This window comes from Erithacus rubecula (assembly GCF_903797595.1).
Source record: "Erithacus rubecula genome assembly, chromosome: Z".
Lineage (NCBI taxonomy): Eukaryota > Metazoa > Chordata > Aves > Passeriformes > Muscicapidae > Erithacus > Erithacus rubecula.
In genome coordinates this window covers 7,650,121-7,671,848 of record NC_136661.1, presented here as the reverse complement: position 1 = coordinate 7,671,848, position 21,728 = coordinate 7,650,121, and the positions used below count along the sequence as shown (strand labels likewise).

The following is a 21,728-nucleotide window of genomic DNA, read 5'->3' as shown; positions in this document are numbered from 1 at the left end:
CCACTGGTTATTCCATCCAACCCATTGCTGGTAGCCAGAAAACCAGAGGTGGTTTTATGTCCCACCCAAGCAGGCTCTGAAGGTCGTGGAGATGATGGTGCCATGGCTCTGATCATGCAAGAGAGATGTCTGAAATTTTGGAAGGTTTAACCACTGTGCAGACGTTTGCCTGGATCTTGTAGTGTTTCTTCCAAGGCCACATTGCCTTTGTTCCTTGTGCTGCTCAGACAGAGAGCTGTGGGGTGCTTTCCCCATTCCAGCAGGGCTGATTGCTTTTTAATAGGCAACTCCAGAGCACTTCACAGAAACCACATCTTGGGCTTTCTCTGTTCCAGTAACTGTTGTAATCCCTAGTTAAAAGCTTGTGTTTGAAAGACACAATTACTGCTGGAGGTTTTGGTGATGCTCAGGAAAGGCAAGAATTGCCATTTAAACACTCTTTGCCTTTATTAATTTTAAAATGTAAACAATTAGTTTGAGGGATTTCTTTATTCCCTGGGGTTGATAACTTTTTAATTTTATTTTTTTATGTGTCTGATAGTCTAGTTTAAAACTTAGCCCTTTCTTTTCTAATATCTTATTGGTGAATCCAACCACATTACTATTAAGTTCATGAAGTGGCTTCCTGGAAATCAGTATGTAATGCCTGGTGGTGGTTGTTAGATACTTTCTTCTTGCTCCTGCCATACAGTGACTGAAACAAGAGGTTAAGGAGGTGGGAAAAACTGGTGCAAATGCATCTGTCTTGTAGATGCTGAATTGGAAAAAAAAAACCTGAGTATGTACTATTTAATGTCAGCATAATTCTATTGGTTACTACAAATAGCTTTATGAAAGCTCTTGCAGCTTGCATACTGTCTTAAAATTTACATATTTTTGTTAAAATGCGGCTGGATAAATCTAATTTTTTCCATGTTGATGTGCTAAATAGAATCATCAGTTTAATGAGCTGAGACAAAAGGTTTATGTTTCCATAGTGAAGGAATAAGCAACATTTATGTAGCAGTAAGGAAAACATAGGATATTCTGTCTGCATACATGCAATATGATACTACATAAGTAATACTATTATCTTTCTGGTATGCACTTTATAGTCCAGTCTTCTTACAAGTAGTGATGATGATGATAATAATGATAATAATGATAATAATGATAATAATAATGGTATCTAGCAGACACCAAAAGTGTCTGTAAAAACAGTGAACCAAGGTCATCACTAGCTGTAAATCCCTAATTCCTTTTCCAGCTTTTACTGTACAGTATCAAATGTGTAGTCAAGAGGGTTGAAAACATTTAGACACAGGTGGAGCAACAGATCATATTTACTAAAAATGTTCATACTTGGATTCAAATTTCACATTCCTGATAAAATTATTCTGGAATAATTTTATTTTAACTTGTAATGCCATTATCTTTAGCTGTGGATGATGAGTGTAAAATTTCTTTATTTTTAGTCCCTGGTGAGGGATGTCTGGACTGTATACATAAATTAAGCTATGGTCTATAACAGTTTAGACCCATGGAAAATTGGAGTGGAAAAGAAGTCTTGAGCTTATCTCTTATCTCTTTCTACTAATTTTGAAAATAATGCCTTTAATACATTTATCTGCTGGTCCTGCTGCCCCTTTTTTTGGTTTTACAGATCATGTGCTACATATTTCTGTAGAAGAATTTTTTGCTGAATACAAGCACTAACTTGAATAATTCTGTAATCACTGGAGCTAATAAAGCCTTTCATTTTCCCTGCATCAGTATTTCATGATAAGGAGCTCTTAAGTCTTTTTCCTCACATTTAGTTCTTGGGTGTAGCTTTTCAGGTGTTCTGTGTGTGAACTCTGGCAATGCCCTTTTCTCCAGGCCTGGCACCTCAGACTGATTTCTGTAAAGCTTGTATCAACACAAAAAGCCTTCAGAGCATTGAATCTCTATTCCAGTTCAGTTCAAATGAGCACTCTAGTTGAAGCTATTGAGAGAAGCGTGACTGTACAAGCCTTATTTTTTTTAGAAAAACAAGCTGAAATGTCAGTTTCCAATTAACATCAGTAGCATCATCTTTAGTGCTTTATTCAAAGAGCATCCTTAGGAGTTATGTCTTAGTTTCTTTTAGGGCAAAAATACCTGAGCTCACTTTGAGGCCTATGATTTGGGTACCTCTTTGCCACACTGGCTGCCATTTTTTGGTCTCTAGACACCTTAAATCGCTGAGATGATCTGTGAGCCAAGTCAATTGGTAATTGGTATTTCACTTCTTGCTAAATAACTACCTTCCCTTCTGTAACTCCAGTGGCAACTCCCGTTAACATTTACATGGGTGCTGTGTTTCAGCAGCCCTAGTGACCCTAGGGAATTCAAACCTGCTGGCCAGACGAGCACATGTCCACTCTGCAGAGTCATGTTAGGTGGCCTTGGCAGCCTGTGTGTCCAGCTTATCCATATGGATGTGGGTCACAGACCTAGATGCTAACTGATCCATGTTCTTAGACCAGACAGCATATAGGAAGCCGAAAGGGAGGCGAGTGTATTCATCTCCTCTGTTAGTTGCACTAGGTTTTAAAAGAATTTTCAGGATGCTATATTTGAATGAATGCATAATATATTTTGCAAGATACCAGTCAGAACCCTAATGTCACTTGTATGGGTTCTAATTACATGGGCTTTTCACAAGTCTTTTCCCATGGTAGCCGTCTTTCACTAGCAGGGAGTTTTCAAGGATGGTATTTAAAAAGAACTGATCTGCCATTACCCTGAGAAATTACCTGAGCATATTTGACATGAAACATGCATTGCTGTTTTGCCTCAGTGATCTTCAGATATCAGTTTTATTGTCACATTTAGAACAATCCTGATTGAGTGTCCCAGTGGAAGCATTGCACTACTTAGTCATAATGAGGAAGGAGGCAGCTTCTTGTGTTAAAACTTTAGGGAGCGGAATAAAATGGGAAGCATGTGGTGTCAGAAAGTCTAGAGAGTAAGGAAATCTTGATGTGCCATCTGGTGGAAAATCTTCCAAGGATTTGAACTTCTGCATTTTAACCAGAGCTGGGGAAGTGGGCTGAGGAACAATGGGAAGACCAGAATCATGATGGTGATGTGAGAAGCCCCTGGTTCTCCAAAATTGGGGTGTAGGACTGATGAGGTACTGTAAACACAGTTGTCTTCTTCTGTGTTGTCAGTTGTAATGCAGGAAATTGGAGAAAGCTGTTTTTCTTTGCAACTCTTGTGTTTGACCTTTCCCTCTAAGGCTGTGTAGTTTGATGGGTTAGTAACTTCTTTCCTGGCAGTATGGACTGTGCTATTGCAGTTAAGATTCAGGGCTTGCTTGAGGCTCAGAAGCTCGTGCTGATGGGGCACAGGAATGGGGGTGATCCTGTAAAGCTGTGGGTTGCTACAAATCCCAGTGGCTGTGAAGGAGGTCCTCAGCTCCAGCGGCCACAGATGCATGCTTTAATCCCCAGATTACATTTCTTGATGTTCCTGCTTGTGTAACAAACAGGACCCATCCATCAGTCTGCTGGGAAGAAGGTGACTGACTGTGTGGCGTGTTAGACGTTCCCTGGAAGGTAGTGCCTGATGCAGAAGAGCCATGCAGATGGTCCCCCTAAGTGCTACATGAGTACTGTTTGTTTGCATGTGTCTGGCTGTGTCTCAGAGAACACAGTGCCTCCTCTGCATGTTTCATGTGGCAGGTGGTTTCTGATAGTTGTGACAACTTGGGAAGCTCAAATGGGAGTGCTGTTCAAAACTGGTACCAGCCTCCATAAGCCTCTTCAAAGAGGTTTGATGTACCTTCTCTGGTCATATGTTAACACAAGCTTGTTACTGTTGTCATTATTGGCATTATAATATTTGCTGTTTTGGTTCAGTGGTAGCACTACATGTAGTGTTTGAATCTAAAAGCTGCTCTATCTCCTGGCTTCTGCTTCAGTTAGCAAAAAACATCATTTGCCAGAGTATGGATTATTTTTCCATTCAAATTTATTGCTGCTTAGAGAGTGGCAGTCTGTAGCCTGCTAAATTGTCTGTTCAATAGAGCCCCAGTTCTCTCCCTATGGTGTGGCACAGGGATATAATGTTCAGGCACTGAGCTTTGTTTGGAGTTCAGCTCCTATGGTAACAGGCACAGCTATGAATATTTAATAACAAAAGATTCCCGTTTTTCCAATGAAGAGTTGTCATATTTCAGCTACAATAAACATCAGCTGATAGAATCAAATCCACATGAAAGAAGTACTCCAAGCTGACTTTTCTACTGTGCCCAGCATCATGAGATGCTTTGATTCCTTGGGGAGATGAAGGATGTCTTTCACCAAGCTTCATGCATTGTCATCTTGGAAAAGAGAGAATTTCATAAATAAAATTATTAGCTGCTTCAAGATGTGTGATCTTTTGTGGTCAGTCACGTTTAATGAAAATAATTGGTTTCAACTTCCAGTTTCAACAAACTGGATTTACAATCTAATTTGGAAATTGAAAGCTGCTTCTCAGCACAGAGATAACTGTTAAAGTGAGAGTAAAAATGAGATTGTTCTTGCAGTCCTCTTACTAGAGCCTTCATCCTATTAGGAGTGTTTTCCCTGGAGCTGAATGGTAGTTCAACATCTGCCCATGTCTGGGCCCCAAGAGAATCTCCTTCTGTCAGTTTATTGTATAAAAACCTCATGCGTGAAAATTTTTTGTTTTGAAATTTGAAGTTCACTGATTTTTAACCTGGGATAGCTCAAAAAATGGCTTTTATGATAAAACTGTTCTCTAGTCTTGTGAAGATATGCATTCATCAGTTGGATGGGTTACTATCAATCATTGTAAATGTTTAAACGTGACATGTTTGCTCATTACTGCCTTTTTATGTGCCTTAGTAAAATGGGTTTTTTCTTCAGCAGTTCTAATAAGTTGACCAAACTGAAAGTGGATTAAAATAATTTATATTTTAAAAAAGCTTTTTGAGCATGAAGATTTAAAAGCACTGGAGGAGAGTACTTGAGTTAAAATAATTTTGCAATGAGCTTCTTGTTACTGTGAAGAAAACTTGCAGTGTGAAAGAGAAGTATTTCCTTGCTATATATGCTCCAGACAGTATTTGTGCACTGTCTTTAGTGGGGCATGTGCAGCTTGTATCACTGACCATTATAAACATATTGTGCAGATAAATGCTTGCACTGACCAAAAGGCTAAAAATAATATCTTTGTGCAGCTACCACATAGTAAGTGCTTTTTTAAGCTAGAAGACTATGATGTTCCAGCCAGAGAGCTGGGTTCTCATCCTGATGCTATTTAATCCCCCAGTCTTGTTGGCACTTCTCTTGATTTCCAGTGGGATAAAATTATTGTCAAGCTAAATTGTTTTTATGGTAATACTTAGGTTTGCTTCCATCGAACTAAGTGGAAATTTTTAAAAGCAGGTGAAGGCTAGACTTCCGTTCCCATGAGTTCATCACAAATTCAGAAAAATCTGTTGAGTTCCCTGAGCCAGCTAACAGCAGGACTACTTGTGCTGTCATAAATGTGAGGGAAGGTCTGCAGTTAGGAAGGAAAATTGTATCCTAATAACAGTAGATAGATAGCACTAGATAGTGCCAGAAATTGCATGGGTAATCTGTTGCTTCTTTGTAGCAGCTTTGCTGTCACCTTGGTTTAAATTGGTGAGATTTTCAAAAGAAGCACAAGTGATTTATGAGAGGAGATTCCTTCTGAAAAATAAAAAATAGATGCTCTTGATCCTTCAGACCACTGGACCTAAACCCCTGTAGATGCTTCAATCACATGTTTCTCTCTGAAACTGATGAGAGCAGCTTTCTACATAAGTATTTATGTACAGTTGAAGTTAGAAAGTGGGTTTTGGTTTGTTTGGTTGGTTTTTTTTTGTCATGCTTCTGCCTCTAAACTACTCCTGAACTTTTCCAAAATCCTCTACTATGTTGCAAAATACATTAGAAGTTCTTGACAGCTCCCTGCTGTAGTTTGCTATTCTATCTCAGTACTTAGAAACTTAGGTCAAATTTGCAGTATTTGCCTGGAACAGCAAGCTAAGGAATATCATCGGGGCAAGTCTGCCTGAGGGGCTCTGTCTGGAGGCAGTGCCTGACTAAGTATTGACCTGTTTGCAGATTTGCTGTCAGTGCTGCACCATGACCAGGAGAAGGATTCTGCTCAAGCATACTTGAGATCTCTGTGAAGTGAGAGAGAGTTGATGTTCAGATCTGTGTAAACTGGTGATGATCTTCAGCCAGGGTTTCATTCCCACACTGGAGGGATGTGTGCTACCCCCAGCCCTAAGAGTGGCCCTGCAATTCTGTTGGAGGAAGAAGGAATTCAGTTCATTTGGCTTTTTGTTTTGCACAGCAGTAGGTTAATGCAATAAATCATGGTCTGTTTTTCTCATGATTGGACTCGATGCTCTCCAGGTTTATGTTTGCTGTCCTGAAAAGGGGAAGGCCTGGGAGCTGATATTAAATGATATTTAGTGGCTTGCAGCATTAATACTAAGTTGAATCCAACGCTCTCTTTCCCTCATAGCTGGGTACTGTGCATGCAATAAATGTAGACATCTAAGAGTTTTGCAGGGAGAATGAGTGCACTGACCGGTTTGCCTAATGCACATTTATTGTCTCCTTGCCCTCAAGTCTTGATGTCATCCTCTTTTGTCAGGTGCCAGGGGCCAGCTGAGCAGAACCCTTTTCTTCTTCATTGGAAGGCATGGACATCATGCCTAGATCCTGAATTCAGTGTGCTGCTTCTCAGCCAATGGTGCATGTACCAGATGAGGGAACTCACTGAAATCATATTGCATTGGTGGCAGGTTCGGGAGAGGCTGCGAGTCAGGGGACAGACGTCTACTACTGTCCTCCTTTCTGTCTGTGCTGCCCTGCAGCTCCCTCCCTGCCTGTCCCAGGGCAGGAGGGAGACACCTGGAGAAATTCAGGCTCAGGCTTTGGGGGAATGACCAGGTGCTGGTGGTCACCTCAGGCTGGAGCCCCACTTTGCCCTGCCAGAGTCCTGCTCTCAGCTCTGGCATGCACAAGCCCACCTGTGCCTCCAGACACACCATGATTGTCACAGCTGCTTTTAAAGGGGAATTGTGATAGCTGGCAGAGGATGCAGACAGTTCTGCTGAAAGCAAACCAGGGCATCTTTGGAATCTTTGCATATCCCTGGATGCTTCAGAGCAGGTTCCTTTACTTCTTCCCATGTCCTCAGAGGCCAGTCTGGTGCAGAAGAGGTGACCTGGTAAAACCAGCCCAGGCAGCCACCACCAGCTGCAGCTGGAAGTGATTACTGTGCTTCATACTGTTTAATTGTACCTGTCAGAGTTCCAAGCAAGCAGAGAGACAGTTCCTTGTTTTTCAGCTAAGGGAGTTTAAAAAAGCATTGGTTTTGGCTTGGTGTTTTATCACCTTGGCAGCCCTCTTCTCTGTTGGATGAGGGATGATGCTTGCTGTTGGAAAGAGACCTGACCAAAGCCAGTCAGTGCAGCAAAGTGGGGACTGGTGAGGGACCAAGGGCAGGATTCCCTCTTGCTTTTCATGGGTGTCCAGGTGCTCAGGCTTGTCTCCAGAAGGGTTGCTCCTACTCAGGGGGCCCTGGGAAGCTGCCACCTTCTTACACACACACACACATACCCACGCCCCACATTTCACTGTTAAGAAAATATCTTTGTGCTGTGCTTGTAGTGACATGACTGTCGATACCCTGCTGCATGCCTTTCCTGCACTCAGGCTTGCCTGTATGTTGGAGAAGCTGTAAGCCATGGTGGAACTGGGCTGTGGGCCTCACTGCTGGAGAAGGGTGCTTTGGAAAACACGTGCAGAGTGAGACCGGGAAACTCAGAGACTTGACGGGGAATAGGAGCGAAAAGGAGGAAGCTGGTGGGAAGTGACAGTGTTTGGAAAAATCAGCTTAGTTATGTCCTATTGTAGGAAAAATTTACTGAGGTGAAGTAACAAGGGGAAAAGGCAGTCTAACAAGAACAGCTTGCTATACACAGATGTAGCTATGTGTCTAAAAATTAATGTTTGGAATTTACCTTACTACAGAATATTAGCAGCCTGTGCAGTGCCACTCATATTTGAATGAGAAGGCTGTACCATAATTCTTGATAAATGCAAAGGCAAAAAATAATATGGAGGCACACATCATGAAGCAAGAAACTGGGGAAAAAAAAAAGTGATAATGTTTGAAGCAAGTTTAAAGCAACTTAAGCTTTTTTTTTTCCTTGAATGCTAACAAGACCACTTAGGGAGGGATATGTGTGTCAAAAAATGCTCTGTGTTCCACAGACAAAAGCATTTGTGCAGATTTGTGGAGAAGTTGTAATAGCACAGCTGGAGTAACTCCGGGGGAATCTGTAGAAGTCTGTGCGTAATTAGCACTGCCTTTTGAATACACAACGGGAAAAAGTGAGTGAAAAAGTGAGTGAACGCCAGCAAATCACTGAGGGGAAAAAAGTATAACCCAAACATTTGGAATTCAGTTTAAATACAACTACTAGCTCACTACAATCCTGACCAAAAAGAAAGAAATGAAAAAATGTAGTGTGTGGGAGTTCATTGCAGTTGTCTCAGTAACTGGGCAAAGGACATGGCTTTCAGAATTAGCTTGAGTACTGGAAAAAAAGGAAAAATTCCTGAAAATTTTCTGCTTTCATGGAAAATGCCATATCTAAAAAACAAGTATAATGGAAAGGTTACTGTTCTTGCAGATAAAACCTTCAGAGCCTGTGCACGTGCTGTGCTCTTCAGGCATGTCATCAAAGAGCAGCTCATGAGCCCACCCTCACTAGGGTTGCAGGAGCTGAGGTCACTGCTCATACTGAAAGAGAAGAAGAAAGAAGGACCATTCCTTTCATGCATTCTAAAGCCAAAATCTTTACAGCTTGTCCTTGTATTGTATGTCTTTATCAAAAGAAAAACTCATGGCCATTTTTTGCTTTTTCTGAAAACGATCATAGTCTTTTTCCTATTAGGTCCTCAGAAGAGAGTATTTTAAAGGACAAGCATTGCCCTTTTTTTCCAGTTTGCTTTTTTTTTCCCCCTGTGGAGAAAAATATTGATGGAGATATTTTTGTTTGACTCCTCCATGATGCTTACTGTCTTCTTTGGCAGGTGCTACTTTGGAGTACATCCCTCATGGCCAGCTTGCAAACACACACTTAACTTCAAATTTGCGAACGCTGAAATTGGAGCAGGAAGCTGTGCCCACTCAGGAGGAGAGGAAGGCTCCCCTGGTGGAAGCTGCTCGGGGAAGGAAGTCTTTTTCTTCTCAGGATAAAGCTCTCACTCCAATTAACCTGACGGATGATCAGCTTGCCTCAGGTCTCTATGGTAATAACTGGCTCACATTCATCATGCTGGTGGAGTCTGAATATGAAATACAGCTAAAGAAGGTTTTCAATATTCTCAAAAATGCAAAAAGCAAGAAAAGATACAGCTGAGGGTAAAGTTGCAGTGTGACACTGTGTGTCTACAGGCAGTGGTTAGGTTTTAAGTGGCAGATTGCAGTGCATCAGTGAAATGCCATTTAGTGTCTTCCTAAGAAAAATCTACTGAAAGATAGGGGGTTAATAATGACTTTTTTAAATGCTTAAATTTTTATGCATGTTTTACCTGTCCTTTGCATAGAGATTTGCATAGAGTTTAAAAGTTGTTCCAATTAATACTCAATCTAGAAGACCATCCTTGACTAAACCTACCTATCCTGTTGAATAGTTTGTTAAATATGCTGTCTGTACTAATGTGTTCATTTTGGCAAGGGGCTGCTGCTCACTGACACAAAGAATTAGGATTTTTTTAACAGAATAACCTATTTCAGTGTTAAAAATTTCTCACAAATAGCAAAGAAAAACAAGAAAGCTCATGTCTTTTCTTAAAGTTTTCTAAAGCATCATGAAGATTAGCAGCTGTTGTAAGCTGGAAAAGTTAGGCTTAACTAACTAACTAACTTAACTTTTTAATTAAGAGAGCTGATTTTGAAGCTGTTGTTCTGTGTTTCCCGTGTGCATTTCAAACCATGACTGTATGTATATTAGAAAACCCAGCTTCTGATGGTAAATTCCACAGAGAGCAGTTGAAAAATAGTTGTTTTGAAAAATCAGCTATAATGCTGCTGCATTCAAAACTGGCTATAGATTTATACTGATATGTGTGCTTTCTCTCCCTTTCTAACAGTATGTACTAATAATGAGAGCACACTCAAATCTATAATGAAGAAAAGAGATGGGAAGAAGGATTTGAGCAACACCAAGAAGAACCTGCAGTTTGTTGGCATTAATGGCGGGTAAGAGACCTGTCTCCAAAACATCTGCAGCACTTTTCACAGTGGGAAGAAGAGAAAGAGCCCAGGAACACATGCATAAGTGTGGCCTGTCCTTCAGGCTGGGGTGCAACTGCCGAGTGTAAGGATCAGAAGGAAGAATTGAACAGCTGAGCTGCTCTTAATCCTCTTGTGCTTGCAATCATATATGGCATTAGTCTCAAATACCTGTATATTAGATTGCTGGCAGATTTACCACAGGAAAATGAAACAACCTCAGACAGCTGTAGGGAAATTTCTCAGGCCATGCTTTAGTAAGGAAAACTTGTATATATCTTTGGTATCTGACAAGCCCAGTATTATACTATTAAACAATACAGTAAGCGATGCCATTGCCCTAGAAATGATTTTTCAGGTTTTGTGTTAAATATATACAGAGACCATCCTATAAATACAGAATACAGTAGGGAACATTGTCATATTTTAAAATGCTACTTGCCCTTGCAGAATGTTGCAAAGACCTTTAAAATGGTTTAATCAAATCATTTTTTATATAGCTTTTCTAGCCCTTTCCTCAGATTAATTTTTCTTTAGTATCAATGCTTGGTGCAGTATATACCGTAAATACCTCACTTACCTAGTTTCCTACATGTTTGCTAAAAGTAGTATTACGTATAGTGAGGGAAAGTTATCATAGGTTTGTTAGCTTCCCTTCTTATATCTGCCTAGTAAGGCAAGGTCTGACAAAATGTTAAGACTTACATTTAAAAGAGGCTGTTGTTCCTCCATTATACACTGTACCTAATTCTGACAGTGTCGTTTGCCAGTGTCGCTGAGTTCAGTGAGTGGAAGAGGTCTCTGAGGTAAAGCAGGAGGACAGAGCTTCTGCAGGACATTTTTCCACTTGCGGCGGTGCCGGCAGGCACTGACCACTGCTGAATGGCACTGAGCAGGCACCTCTGCCCTGATCCTTCTCCCTGCAGGTACGAGACCACATCCAGCGATGACTCCAGCTCCGAGGAGAGCTCCTCCTCGGATTCGGAGGAGGAGTGCGAGAGCCACGAGTACCCCTGCAACCAGCCCCCAGAGGAGAAGCAGCCCACACCCCGCACTGCCGAGGTGGGGGCAGAGAAGGACACCCCCCTCCCAGAGTGTGAGGCCGAGGAGGTGGAAATCAGAGAGAGGTAGGCTGCCACCCTCTCCAGAAGGTGCCTCTGAGGAGGTCATCCCTGCCTCGTGTCATGGGGCAGGCTGTGTGGGCTTTGCTTGTGGAGAAAGCATCAGCTCCACCCCTGGCTGACTGCTGCCCACTTCCCTCCTCCTCCAGTGGGGAGCCAGAGGCAGTTTCATGGCACAATGACTGAGCAGGAAGAAGGGGTCGGAGGGTATCTATCCTTTCCAGCAGCTTCCCCATTGACTTTAAATGATTCATTAGCAGCAAGACCCTGGTGGCTCCCCCAGCAGAGGCTGCGGAGCAGGCAATGCCTCGGTAACATCCTGGTCTGTAAAGCAGTCAGTAAGCAAACAGATTAATCTTGAGCCATGCACACCAGGTCAGCAGCCTGCTGGGAGTGCATCTTGCATTTGCACCTTCCACAGCATCTCAGCCATGGCATGGTAAGATGGGGTACAGCACTGAGGGCACTGTCCACCCTGAGACCATGTGCTTCATACCATATGGAATTGTGTACTGTAGCATATTTTCAAGGCTGCTGTCACACACTAGTTCAATATGTCATGTCTTAGGGTACTTTTCAAATTGCTGTGTAAGGTAGGATTTGACAGATAAGGCTGTGTTTTTTGGCAAATGTAAAGCAGTAGAGTGGTGAGTTTTTACTGAGTCTTCATTAGCAAATGGCAAAAGGAAGTATAAATCAAGAGAGTGAAAGGATATCTTAACAGATATTCAGGTTTGCCAGTGTGCTAATTTGGAAAATTATATAGGTTTAACATCAACAAAATTAATGGCATGTTTCACTGCAGATGTAGCTTAGCATCAAGTTATCTGTAATTGTCAGCTGTTAAATAAAAGAGATGCAGAAATTATTAATTAAGAGCTTGGAGGCCCTGGAGATGTGTGTTTTGAAGAGCCCTGTGCTTACTTTATACAGTACTATAGGATAGCCTGTTGTATTACAGGTGGCATAAAAAGTGGGCAGTTTCTCAAAAGTGCTCTCTAATTTATATTTACAGAAGCAAGGGGCGATTGGTAAGAAGAGCAGCAGAACAGCTTAGATGGCCATGTGTAGTTAAGGAGCATTTTCTTTGCAAGCTGACTGCCCTGGTGATGCCCTCTGAGGGGAAGAGTCAGGGGACATGGCCAGGTGTGGCCATGGTCCATGCAGTGGTGCAGAATTTCCTTGCTCTGTTAGCAGCTGGCTTGTACTCCATAAGGACCAAAATGCCCATCTTATACATTAGTGTGTTAGCTTCTCCACTTTTTGGGGAGAATTTTCTGGGAAAATTGCCATTATCCTCTGTGTAGGTTGTAGGTGAAGATGGTTGGCCATGGCTTGGTGTGACGTGTGGCACAGACCTTGACCTTATTTTTGGCCTACCATAAGTTTTGAAATTTGTAATCAAAAGGGAGTAGAAGTGTAAAAATTAAAGAGGGCTGGAGAAAAACTAAATTTCTAGAGTGGGTGAGATGAGAAAAGCCTAGTTCCAGTGAATGGGAGCTGGCAGGGAGGCAACTCTTGAGTTGTTTCCCACTGCTTAATTCTGTTTCCATCACAACTATGGCATTTTTCCTTGTCAATCAAGTAATCAAAGCACATAGCATATAATGTGTGCTCTGCAGCCATGCAGCAGTAAGTGAGAATTTCCACTAGAAGAGTTGCCAAGTCTTAGAGTACAAAAGTGATGTGTTTCCCACTCTCCATTCTTGTTGCTCTTTCCACACTCATCTCCAGTCAGTGTGGAGGGAGTGTCTGTGAGAAGAGCTGCCAGAGTGGCTTCTGCATGATAGGAACAGATGGCTTGCCTGGGAACTTTAATTCCCAGAGAACTTTCAGAAGAACAAATGTTTCTATACTGAAATGCTAAGATAAAATTGAAATTTTTATTGTGTTTTGCTGTCTCCCTCAGGTACGAGTTAAGTGAAAAGATGCTTTCTGCCTGTAACCTGCTGAGAAACAACATTGATGACCCCAAGGCATTAACCAACAAAGATGTGGTAAGCAGTACAGATGAAAATTCTCTCTTGACATGCAGTAGAAAAACTTCAGGAGGAGGTAACTTCTGGTTTTACAGGACCAGCACCACAGTGGCAGAAGAGGATTTTGTCTTTTCCTGCAAGAGTCACAAAGCTCTTTCTATCAGGACGCTTTCATCCAGATAATATATTTGTGCTTTGTGTGGTTCAGTGTTGTTGTCCCATGGCACACACATAAAAACAGCAACATGAAAGTACAGTTTCAACACACCTGTGTTATTTCTGTGGGTTTTTTGGTGTAGCACTGCTGTGGGCAGCTCTCAGGCCTCACATTAGGAGACTGCAGCGGGTGAAGAGCCTGTTGCTTCCTTTGAGGAAACCTCAGAGTCTGTTCTGAAACACTAGGTGATCTGCCTTCTTCTAAGGGATGCTGTTTGTCTTGTTTACTGCACTGGTGGTTTTTATCAGTGCTGCAGAGAGTAAGGAATATTCATTGTTAGTACTTGAGAAATACTCAAGTCTCAAGAAATAGCATTGTATTTGCCTTATTGGAAATGCCTCACATAGGAATTGCCTATGCTACTCTGTGAGAGCAATCTGCAAGCAAAGGAATACTGCTGAAAATGATTTGAAAATGAAATTGAATTTTGCATTTGTTACACTTGTGGAGTGATAGACAAGACAACAATTCAGTGTCATTCTCCTCTACTACAGAGCATCTGCATCTTCTGAAAGACAATAGTGTTGTCTGTATGACACAGTAATACTGTCTCTGTAATACTCTGTCCAGTTCTGACATCTGTGGTACAGGGAATGTTTTGAAAGGTTGTTTCATACAGTTATGACACATAGTTTTTAATTCTATGTTTTTCCTTTAGGAGTAGTTTAGGCATGCAAATGACAAATGCTTTAGGCCCTCTTGGAGTTGAAAGTGTCAAAAATGCCAAAATCAGATGATGATCTCTGCCTTGGAAGTGTAATTTGAATTTATGCTTTTATTTCTTGTGCCTAAAGTGTTTTCCAGCACAAGCAGTGCTTTGTAGGAGGAAGCTGCAGACTAATCAGCTCCTGTCCTCTGTCTGTCTGCTGATAAATAAGTCTTGTCCAAACAAGTTAAATGTCAGTATAACTAAGGATCTGTAGAAGTTATCCCAAGCTCTTCCAGCAAACCTCAGCTCTTGTAGCTGCTGTTTACACAGGAAGAGCTGTGGACTGCACTTTTTTGAATAGGATGGATTAATTGAATTTAAATTTGAATTGAATTTTAAAAGTGTGTTGTTTGTTTATTAATGTGTGTGATACTGTGACTAAAAATAGTTTCTTTAGTGGTACTTTGAACTCAGTATTGCCAGAAATAAATAAAAAATTAAATTGTGTCAGTTTATGGCCACCTTTGCGTTTCAGCTCTATGTTCATGGAATACATACATCACATTATAGTAGCACTGATGTAAAATATTCTGCTGATGTGTTTACACAGTATAGATACATAGGTAGCACTGGTGTATGTAGAATATTTTCTCTTTACCAGATGCAGATCACTTCTAGAGCTGCTGGTATGTTTTCCCCAGAGGCTAGATAAAGGTTTTGAGTGTCTTCTCTGTAAAATTACCCTTAAATTTACTGGCCACCTTGCAGGTGAGGGTTTATGGGAAAGATATGGTGGTCCTTCCAGGTTAGAGAAAGTGTCTTGAAGTCAGAGCTGGTAGTGACTGTGGAAGCCTTCTTTGCTCACACTGAGATTTGCTCTACCTACCTTGTCACAACAGACAAGTCACCTGGCCTGATACTCCTACTCCCCCACTCTCAATTCATACCCATGGGAAAGTGTATCCTGAATGTGCAGTCTTCTCATTGCAACTAAAATGTCTTATTAATACAGCCAGCCAGCCTTCAGGTGAAAAACAGGTTCTTCCTTTTTTTCCTTTTTTTCTGCAACAAGTGTTACACTATTTCTTTCCCCAGTGGTTCTTTTCAGCAGAGCATCTCTGGTCTTTCCTGTCTGTCCAGCAGATCAGATTTCCTTGACTTCTGTGCCTTCTTGCTGCAACTTTGAAACAGTCTCAACCAAATATTTTGTGTTGTTCAGTGATCAGACCAAGCAAAGTAGCCAGGGTGTTTTCTTCACAGTATTAGGCAGAAAGGAGGAATTTCATCACATGCCATGCAAGCTATAAATCTGTTCATTCATCTCAAAACAGTATTTACCTTTGACATTGCAATGTGATGTTGGGTTCAGTTTGTAATCATCTGCAATGCTCAGCTCTTCTTCAGAACTGCTGCCCAGCCAGTTGTCATATCCTTTGTGCATTTGATAATTTGTGCCTCAGAACTGGGCCTAACTGACTTAGCATGATGTTGTTCTAAGTCCAGTGAGAAAGTCTTGAGTTTATCAGTGATTTATATCAGCATTTGATAACCTGCTCCATTCTGAGAGTATCCTAAAATTCTGTGCCGTCAGAGATGAAAGTCAGGTGAAGTGAGAGGAAGTAAACAGTTGGTGTTTTAAAGTGGACTTTGGTCAGAGAGGAAGCTTCAGTCTGTACATCTTGTTTGTGACCTGAATACTTTCTTCCCACATTGAGTAAAAAAGACCTGACCTGCATTGCTGATTTATGGGATGGAAAATCCTTTAAATAGATTGTCCATATGTAAATGTTTCTGTCTTGGTTTTGGCAGAGGTTTTGTTTAAATACCATCCAGCATGAGTGGTTTCGTGTCTCAAGTCAGAAGTCAGCTGTCCCTGAAATGGTTGGAGACTACATAACTGCTTTTGAAGAGATCTCTCCCGCTGTCCTCAGACATATCATCAACATGGCAGATGGAAATGGAAACACAGCTCTGCATTATAGTGTCTCACATTCTAACTTTGAAATTGTAAAGCTTCTTCTGGATGCAAGTAAGTTTGCTTTATTTTTTTAACTGTTCTTGGTTTTGCAGTTCTCACAGGTGAAATTCTTGATGGACTAGACGCCAAGTTTAGTCTTCTTCCAGCAAGTGATTTAACTGTTAACAATTGGCTCAGTTAGTACTCTAGAATCCTTGTTTCTAGTACTAGCTTTGGAGGTGATGCTACTTGAAGAAGTTAAAAAAACACTTAGGTAAATTATATACAGAGTTGAGACAGATAGTTAGATTCCTGACTCTTGGACTGTAGTCCCAAGTTCAGCATCACAGTCTCCAGCAGTTTTCTCTGGAGGCAGCACAGCTGCTGCTCAGCACTCTGTAGGGTGGTGATGGAGGAAGATGCATTGAGGTATAAATACCATCTACACATGCAAACTTAAACACTTAAACACTTTGTCTAGTGCAGTGCAGAAGCTTTTCTGGCCACCACATTGACTCATCTATGATACTTTCCTGAGAAACTGAAGCAATATGGCTTTCTGTCACACAGATCATTTTCCTAGTCCATAAGCAATCTGATGCAGCTTCATGTGGTTGCTTTTGTTGCTTCCTTTTCTTTATCCTCTTGCAACACATGTGCAGAAAGTGTAGTGGCAAAGAGGAGACTCTGGAGTATCTTCTCCCCACATTCAATGTGCCAGATGGCATCCAGCAGAAGGTATCACACACTGGAATTGGTCCCAGGCTGGTTGTTTAGTCTGTTTAATCCTAGTTTTGCTCCCTGAGTGAAATTGGTTTCTCTAAACTAGTTAAAAAGCCTGTCACAGTTGGCTGTGAAAGCTTAACTAGGCCAATGACGTGTCTGGACTGTAAGCCAAGCCAATATTCATAAATCCAGAAGGGTAGCATCAGATAAACAAGGATATGAATGATACAGATCTCAGCTTTGGTAACCTAGCACATGTCACACATGCAGAGACTTCCTCAAGAGGAAAGTGAGCACTTTGAAATCTCTGGTCCTTTTGAAGGCAGCCTGTGTTTGGGAAGAGTGAGTCACAGCAGGGGAATGCAGGGAATGTCAGGAGCGTGGTGGAACGGGGCTGGCTGGCTCTGCAGCACAGTGTGGTGGGAGGGAGCTGCCCCTCTGCTCCCCTAGGTGTCTCAGAGAAGCAGGAACATGCTCATCTTCTGCTGAAAGTCAGGACTTCTGCAGGTCATGGCGGCTAGTGTATGCCTAGGAACATCAGGGGTGTTATCTGTAAAATGGAGCAGTCATGACTAGTCCCAGGTAATTCTCTCTGCAGGGGAAACACTGCTCATGCCAGCACTTGGAAAGTGTTTGCAAATAGACAGATTCCTTCAGGTTTCAACAGTCTTTCTCTGTGTCTCAATGGTCACTGTGGTCAGCATTGCAGTGTGGCTGTACCACAGATAGATTCTTACATCAAGAACTCTGTGTTTGGCAAGAAGAGTGTAAAAGATGAGATGAGAATCCTCCATAGAATGAAGCAGAGTCACCAAGAGGATAAACAGGAGAAAAGTTTCCCTCATTAGCCACGTAGAAAAGGAGCTAAATGTGACCTCAGAAAACACACTGCTGAAGTAGCCTAGTCAGAATAGGAGCACACCACTTCCAAAAGTTATTTATTACTTAGGATGTAATGCATGTGGCAGAGTGTTGTGTTCTCTAGTTTCAGTGACTTCACAGAAGTGATGTCTGAAATAGTATTGGTCTACTGGTTATAAGGTATCATCACCGATGTTATTTAGCATGAAAAAAATTTGCAGTATCTTACATTTGCACTTGAATTGCTTCTGAAATGTTTTCTTGACTGAAAAAAAATCCTTTGCCATATGTCTGAAGAATTTCCTAAACCATTTTTGCATGTTAAGATACCTGTGGTGAAACTTAACCTCTGGTCTGCAGATGCTGTTTATGTAAATCTGAGTCCTTGCTTTCCAATACAATGAGCACACTGAAAACCCTGCTGCCCAGTAAATCAATAAGCACTGCTGAATTTCTGCAGAAATTTAGGAACAAAGACAGACTGGAGGCAAGGTTTGAACAAAAAGGAGAAATCTTGTCACTTGCTGGCACTAGTCAGAGGACTTGCCTGTATTTGTTCCCAGAGCAGTTTTGTTTGTGGTCAAATACACTGTAGAACTGGCAGCAGTCTTTAATTTAAAGGGGTGGTTTTTTGGCAGTTCCAAAACATGTTGAAGTACCTGCAGATTTTTAAAGTAACTCCAGTTGCAGGAATATCTTTTCCACTGACCATGCTGCTGGACCACTTTTATTCTGCAGTATGGATGTCCTTGGGAGAAGAGCTTAAGGACTCTCCTGACAGTGTTTCTGAATATCATGCTAAATTTCACGACCACTTGCTTTTACAAAAGAAAAAAATAGTGCACAAATAAAGCCCTAAATGATGACATATAAAATGTCTTTGTGCTGTCTATTGTGTTGAACACATAGTACAAAATAATTCTTTTCTTTCTGTGGCTCAAGAGCTCCTCTGTTAATTGTTTTTCTTCTCCACCTTCCGTTGAATTGCCTCCATTATGAAGACAGTTGTTTCTTTTTCTTTTTATAGGCTGCTTACTGACAGTTTATTCAGTTGATTAGCACAACTACTGCTCTTTTGGTTCTTGTTTTCTGAAGAAATTATGTCATCCCTCTGCAGATGTCTGTAATGTAAATCATCAGAACAAGGCTGGCTATACCCCCATCATGCTTGCTGCACTTGCAGCTGTGGAAGCAGAGAAGGACATGAGGATAGTGGAGGAACTGTTCAGCTGTGGGGATGTGAATGCTAAAGCCAGCCAGGTCAGTCAAACAGTTCACCAGGCACATTCTCACTGCTGTACTCCTGTGCCATTTTATTGTTCCTTCCATGCTCCCATCCCTGCTCTTATCCGTTCAAATGTTGCTCTCACTGGCTTTCATCATCTGGGGTTTTTTATGGATGTTTTTGTTTGCTGTATACAAAATGGACCTGTGGAAGAACAGTTGAGCCTCAGGTCTGGACCTCTTCCTAAAATGAAGGTTAGTCATTGTGTGAAAGAACTATTACTGAATTTTGGGCGGCATTTACAAATTCTGCAGCATTTAGCTCCTTTGAAAAACTACAGATTGGATATCTTCCATTAATTCAGTAAATAGTTATGTGAATGTGGGATATGTGATCCATAAAAGCTGTTTAAATAAAGCCTTGGGAGTACTGTTTAAAATAACATGGTTTTTTTTTTCCCCAGAAGAAACACAAAAAAAAATGTGCTCATGCTTTATCACTGCTTGTCTGTGTAGTTCTTAGGGTTTTCCTCTCCTCTCCTTGCAGGCTGGCCAGACTGCACTGATGCTAGCTGTGAGCCATGGCCGGATAGACATGGTCAGAGCTTTGCTGGCCTGTGGTGCAGATGTCAATATCCAGGATGACGAGGGCTCCACAGCTCTGATGTGTGCTAGTGAGCATGGACACGTGGAGATTGTTAAGCTTCTGCTGGCTCAGCCTGGATGTAACAGCACCCTGGAGGACAATGTGAGTTGCCTTTCAGTGCTTCTGAAAACTGCTTGGGTGAATGTCTGACTCCGAGTGCCAGAGTACCAACCACATGAATTTTCTGCTTAATTGCTAGCAAGTGCTATGATTATTTGGCTAATATTTTTACTGTTCTAACAGACGTACCTGGTAGCAATTTCTGTGGTTAGCTGTAGGTGTTTAGTGGCCAGAACAAAAAAAACCAAAACATTTGTTAGCTCATAGTAAAACATCTTTCCCTCTCACATTCATTCCCCCTGTCAAAGGAGTTTTCCAGTTCTGTTTGTGGACCTTATCTGGTGATTTAGGGCCTGACTATGTTGCTTTTCTGTGCTCATGGCAAACACAGCCCTACAATTCTCTTGAAATTACTTTCACACTGTTCCTGTACCCTGGCTTTTGAGACTATAGGTTCAATCTTAGTCATGAAGCTACACTGTCCTGACAATAAATGGATACAGACTGTGACTTCAGTGCTAAGTGAGACACCAGCGTATTTCTTACTTTCAGGGATCCTTGCAGCCTGTCAGCAGAAAATTTCATCTGTAGATTTCTCAAGCTTAAAAACATTGACTTGGCTTGTTTCTTGCCACTGTTATGTTCTCATTTCTTGCATACTTTTCCTTTCTTCCTATTGCTTTACCCACTGAACACTGAAATGGAGCCTGGGTTTGGGATTTTGGAGGGCAGTGGGTGCGTGGTTGTTGAAGCTGTTGCAGAGAGACAAGGACAATTTCTCTTCATTCTCCCACCTGCTGCAGGAGGCAGCTCAGCTGCTCACAGTGCTAGTGGTGGGGAACATCTGGCTGGAGAGGAAAATATAGGAAGACCTCAGTCTAACAAACACTTTTGGAAGCAGTCTAGATCATTGCTGCTCAGATGCTATTAGCACTATCAGATATGAAATCAATAATTATAGTCTTTATGGGGACATGATATTTAACTATTCCTGTGGCCAGTTTGATACTTTCCCAAGCACAGTTTGGCTGCTGCTTATTCACAGATTTGTCTGTGCTGTGGGATTGAGATTTTTAGCCTTGCCCTAGCTATTCTGAGTGTCACAATGATTCTTTTCCAGTCTGCATGATCGGTAATAAGGTGAGCATCATCCTACTAATGTGTGCTGCAGAGATTCAGCAGCTCTCTTTAAGAGCTTGTGTTGACTGGAGAATGTTAGCTGTGCATTTCTCATGCATTATATAGCATTGTAGTAGACAGCTCTTCTAGCTGCCTGTCTGTTCAAGACAATTAGATTTATGTATCATTGCTCCCTATAGTCTCATAAGAAGACTTTCCATGTGGATGCTGTCCATTGCATCCCATGCTGAAAAAAGGGTTTACCATTTAAAAACTGGTGCCAACTGTTCCAATACCAGTGCTACAGCAGTGGCTAGCATGTGTACTCCATCCCTGTGAGACATTTCAAATACTGGCATTATTGTAGAGACTTCTGTGTGCAAGAGCCAAAAGCCAGACAGTGAACCAAGCACCAAGTTTCACATCACAGATTGCCTGACATCTGTGTCTTCCTGGACCAAACATGGTCCAAAGGAAAAACAGCAGATCAGTAAAATACTCTTTCAGCTAAAGTACTTTTTGCTTCTAGAACCCTCAACTCCTGTGGTTTTTGAAAGTAGCGGTATATTCTGAGAAATGGATGTGGCAGTTTTTGACTAGGAAAGTCCTTTTGTTTGTATTTAGACTTCCGTCAGGGAGCATATGGAATTATGAGTGCAATTTCTCTCAATGTTGATGGGAGCTTTACCACAACAATTACCATTTTAACACAGCAATTATCATTATATTTGACTAGCATTTTTCCCTCCCATATCATCTCTTCTACTTGTTACTGACATTGTAGTTTCCCTCAGACAGCCCAATCTTCTGGTCTTACACAGCACTACATGTAATGTTACTGTGATAATAGCGTGCTCATTCTTCCAC

General features: G+C 41.5%; 2 protein-coding genes across 5 annotated transcripts in view; one reads left to right on the top strand and one right to left on the bottom strand.

Moving 5' to 3' along the window:
• Nucleotides 1–21,728, bottom strand: part of LOC306814396 (putative COBW domain-containing protein 7) — a gene marked incomplete at its 5' end in the record, with an annotated part of 373,307 nt that overhangs the window by 199,802 nt on the left and 151,777 nt on the right. The gene's annotated exons all lie outside the window — the stretch shown is intronic.
• The window catches only part of KANK1 (KN motif and ankyrin repeat domains 1), a 120,831-nt gene that overhangs the window by 97,169 nt on the left and 1,934 nt on the right, over nt 1–21,728 (top strand). For all 4 annotated transcript variants that reach the window (XM_079330677.1, XM_079330678.1, XM_079330679.1 and 1 more), the window contains 7 exons: nt 9,099–9,317; nt 10,161–10,269; nt 11,229–11,429; nt 13,333–13,420; nt 16,078–16,297; nt 18,930–19,072; nt 19,584–19,784. In XM_079330677.1, the coding sequence (XP_079186803.1) occupies nt 9,099–9,317; nt 10,161–10,269; nt 11,229–11,429; nt 13,333–13,420; nt 16,078–16,297; nt 18,930–19,072; nt 19,584–19,784 (1,181 nt within the window). The remainder of the gene's footprint in view (nt 1–9,098; nt 9,318–10,160; nt 10,270–11,228; nt 11,430–13,332; nt 13,421–16,077; nt 16,298–18,929; nt 19,073–19,583; nt 19,785–21,728) is intronic.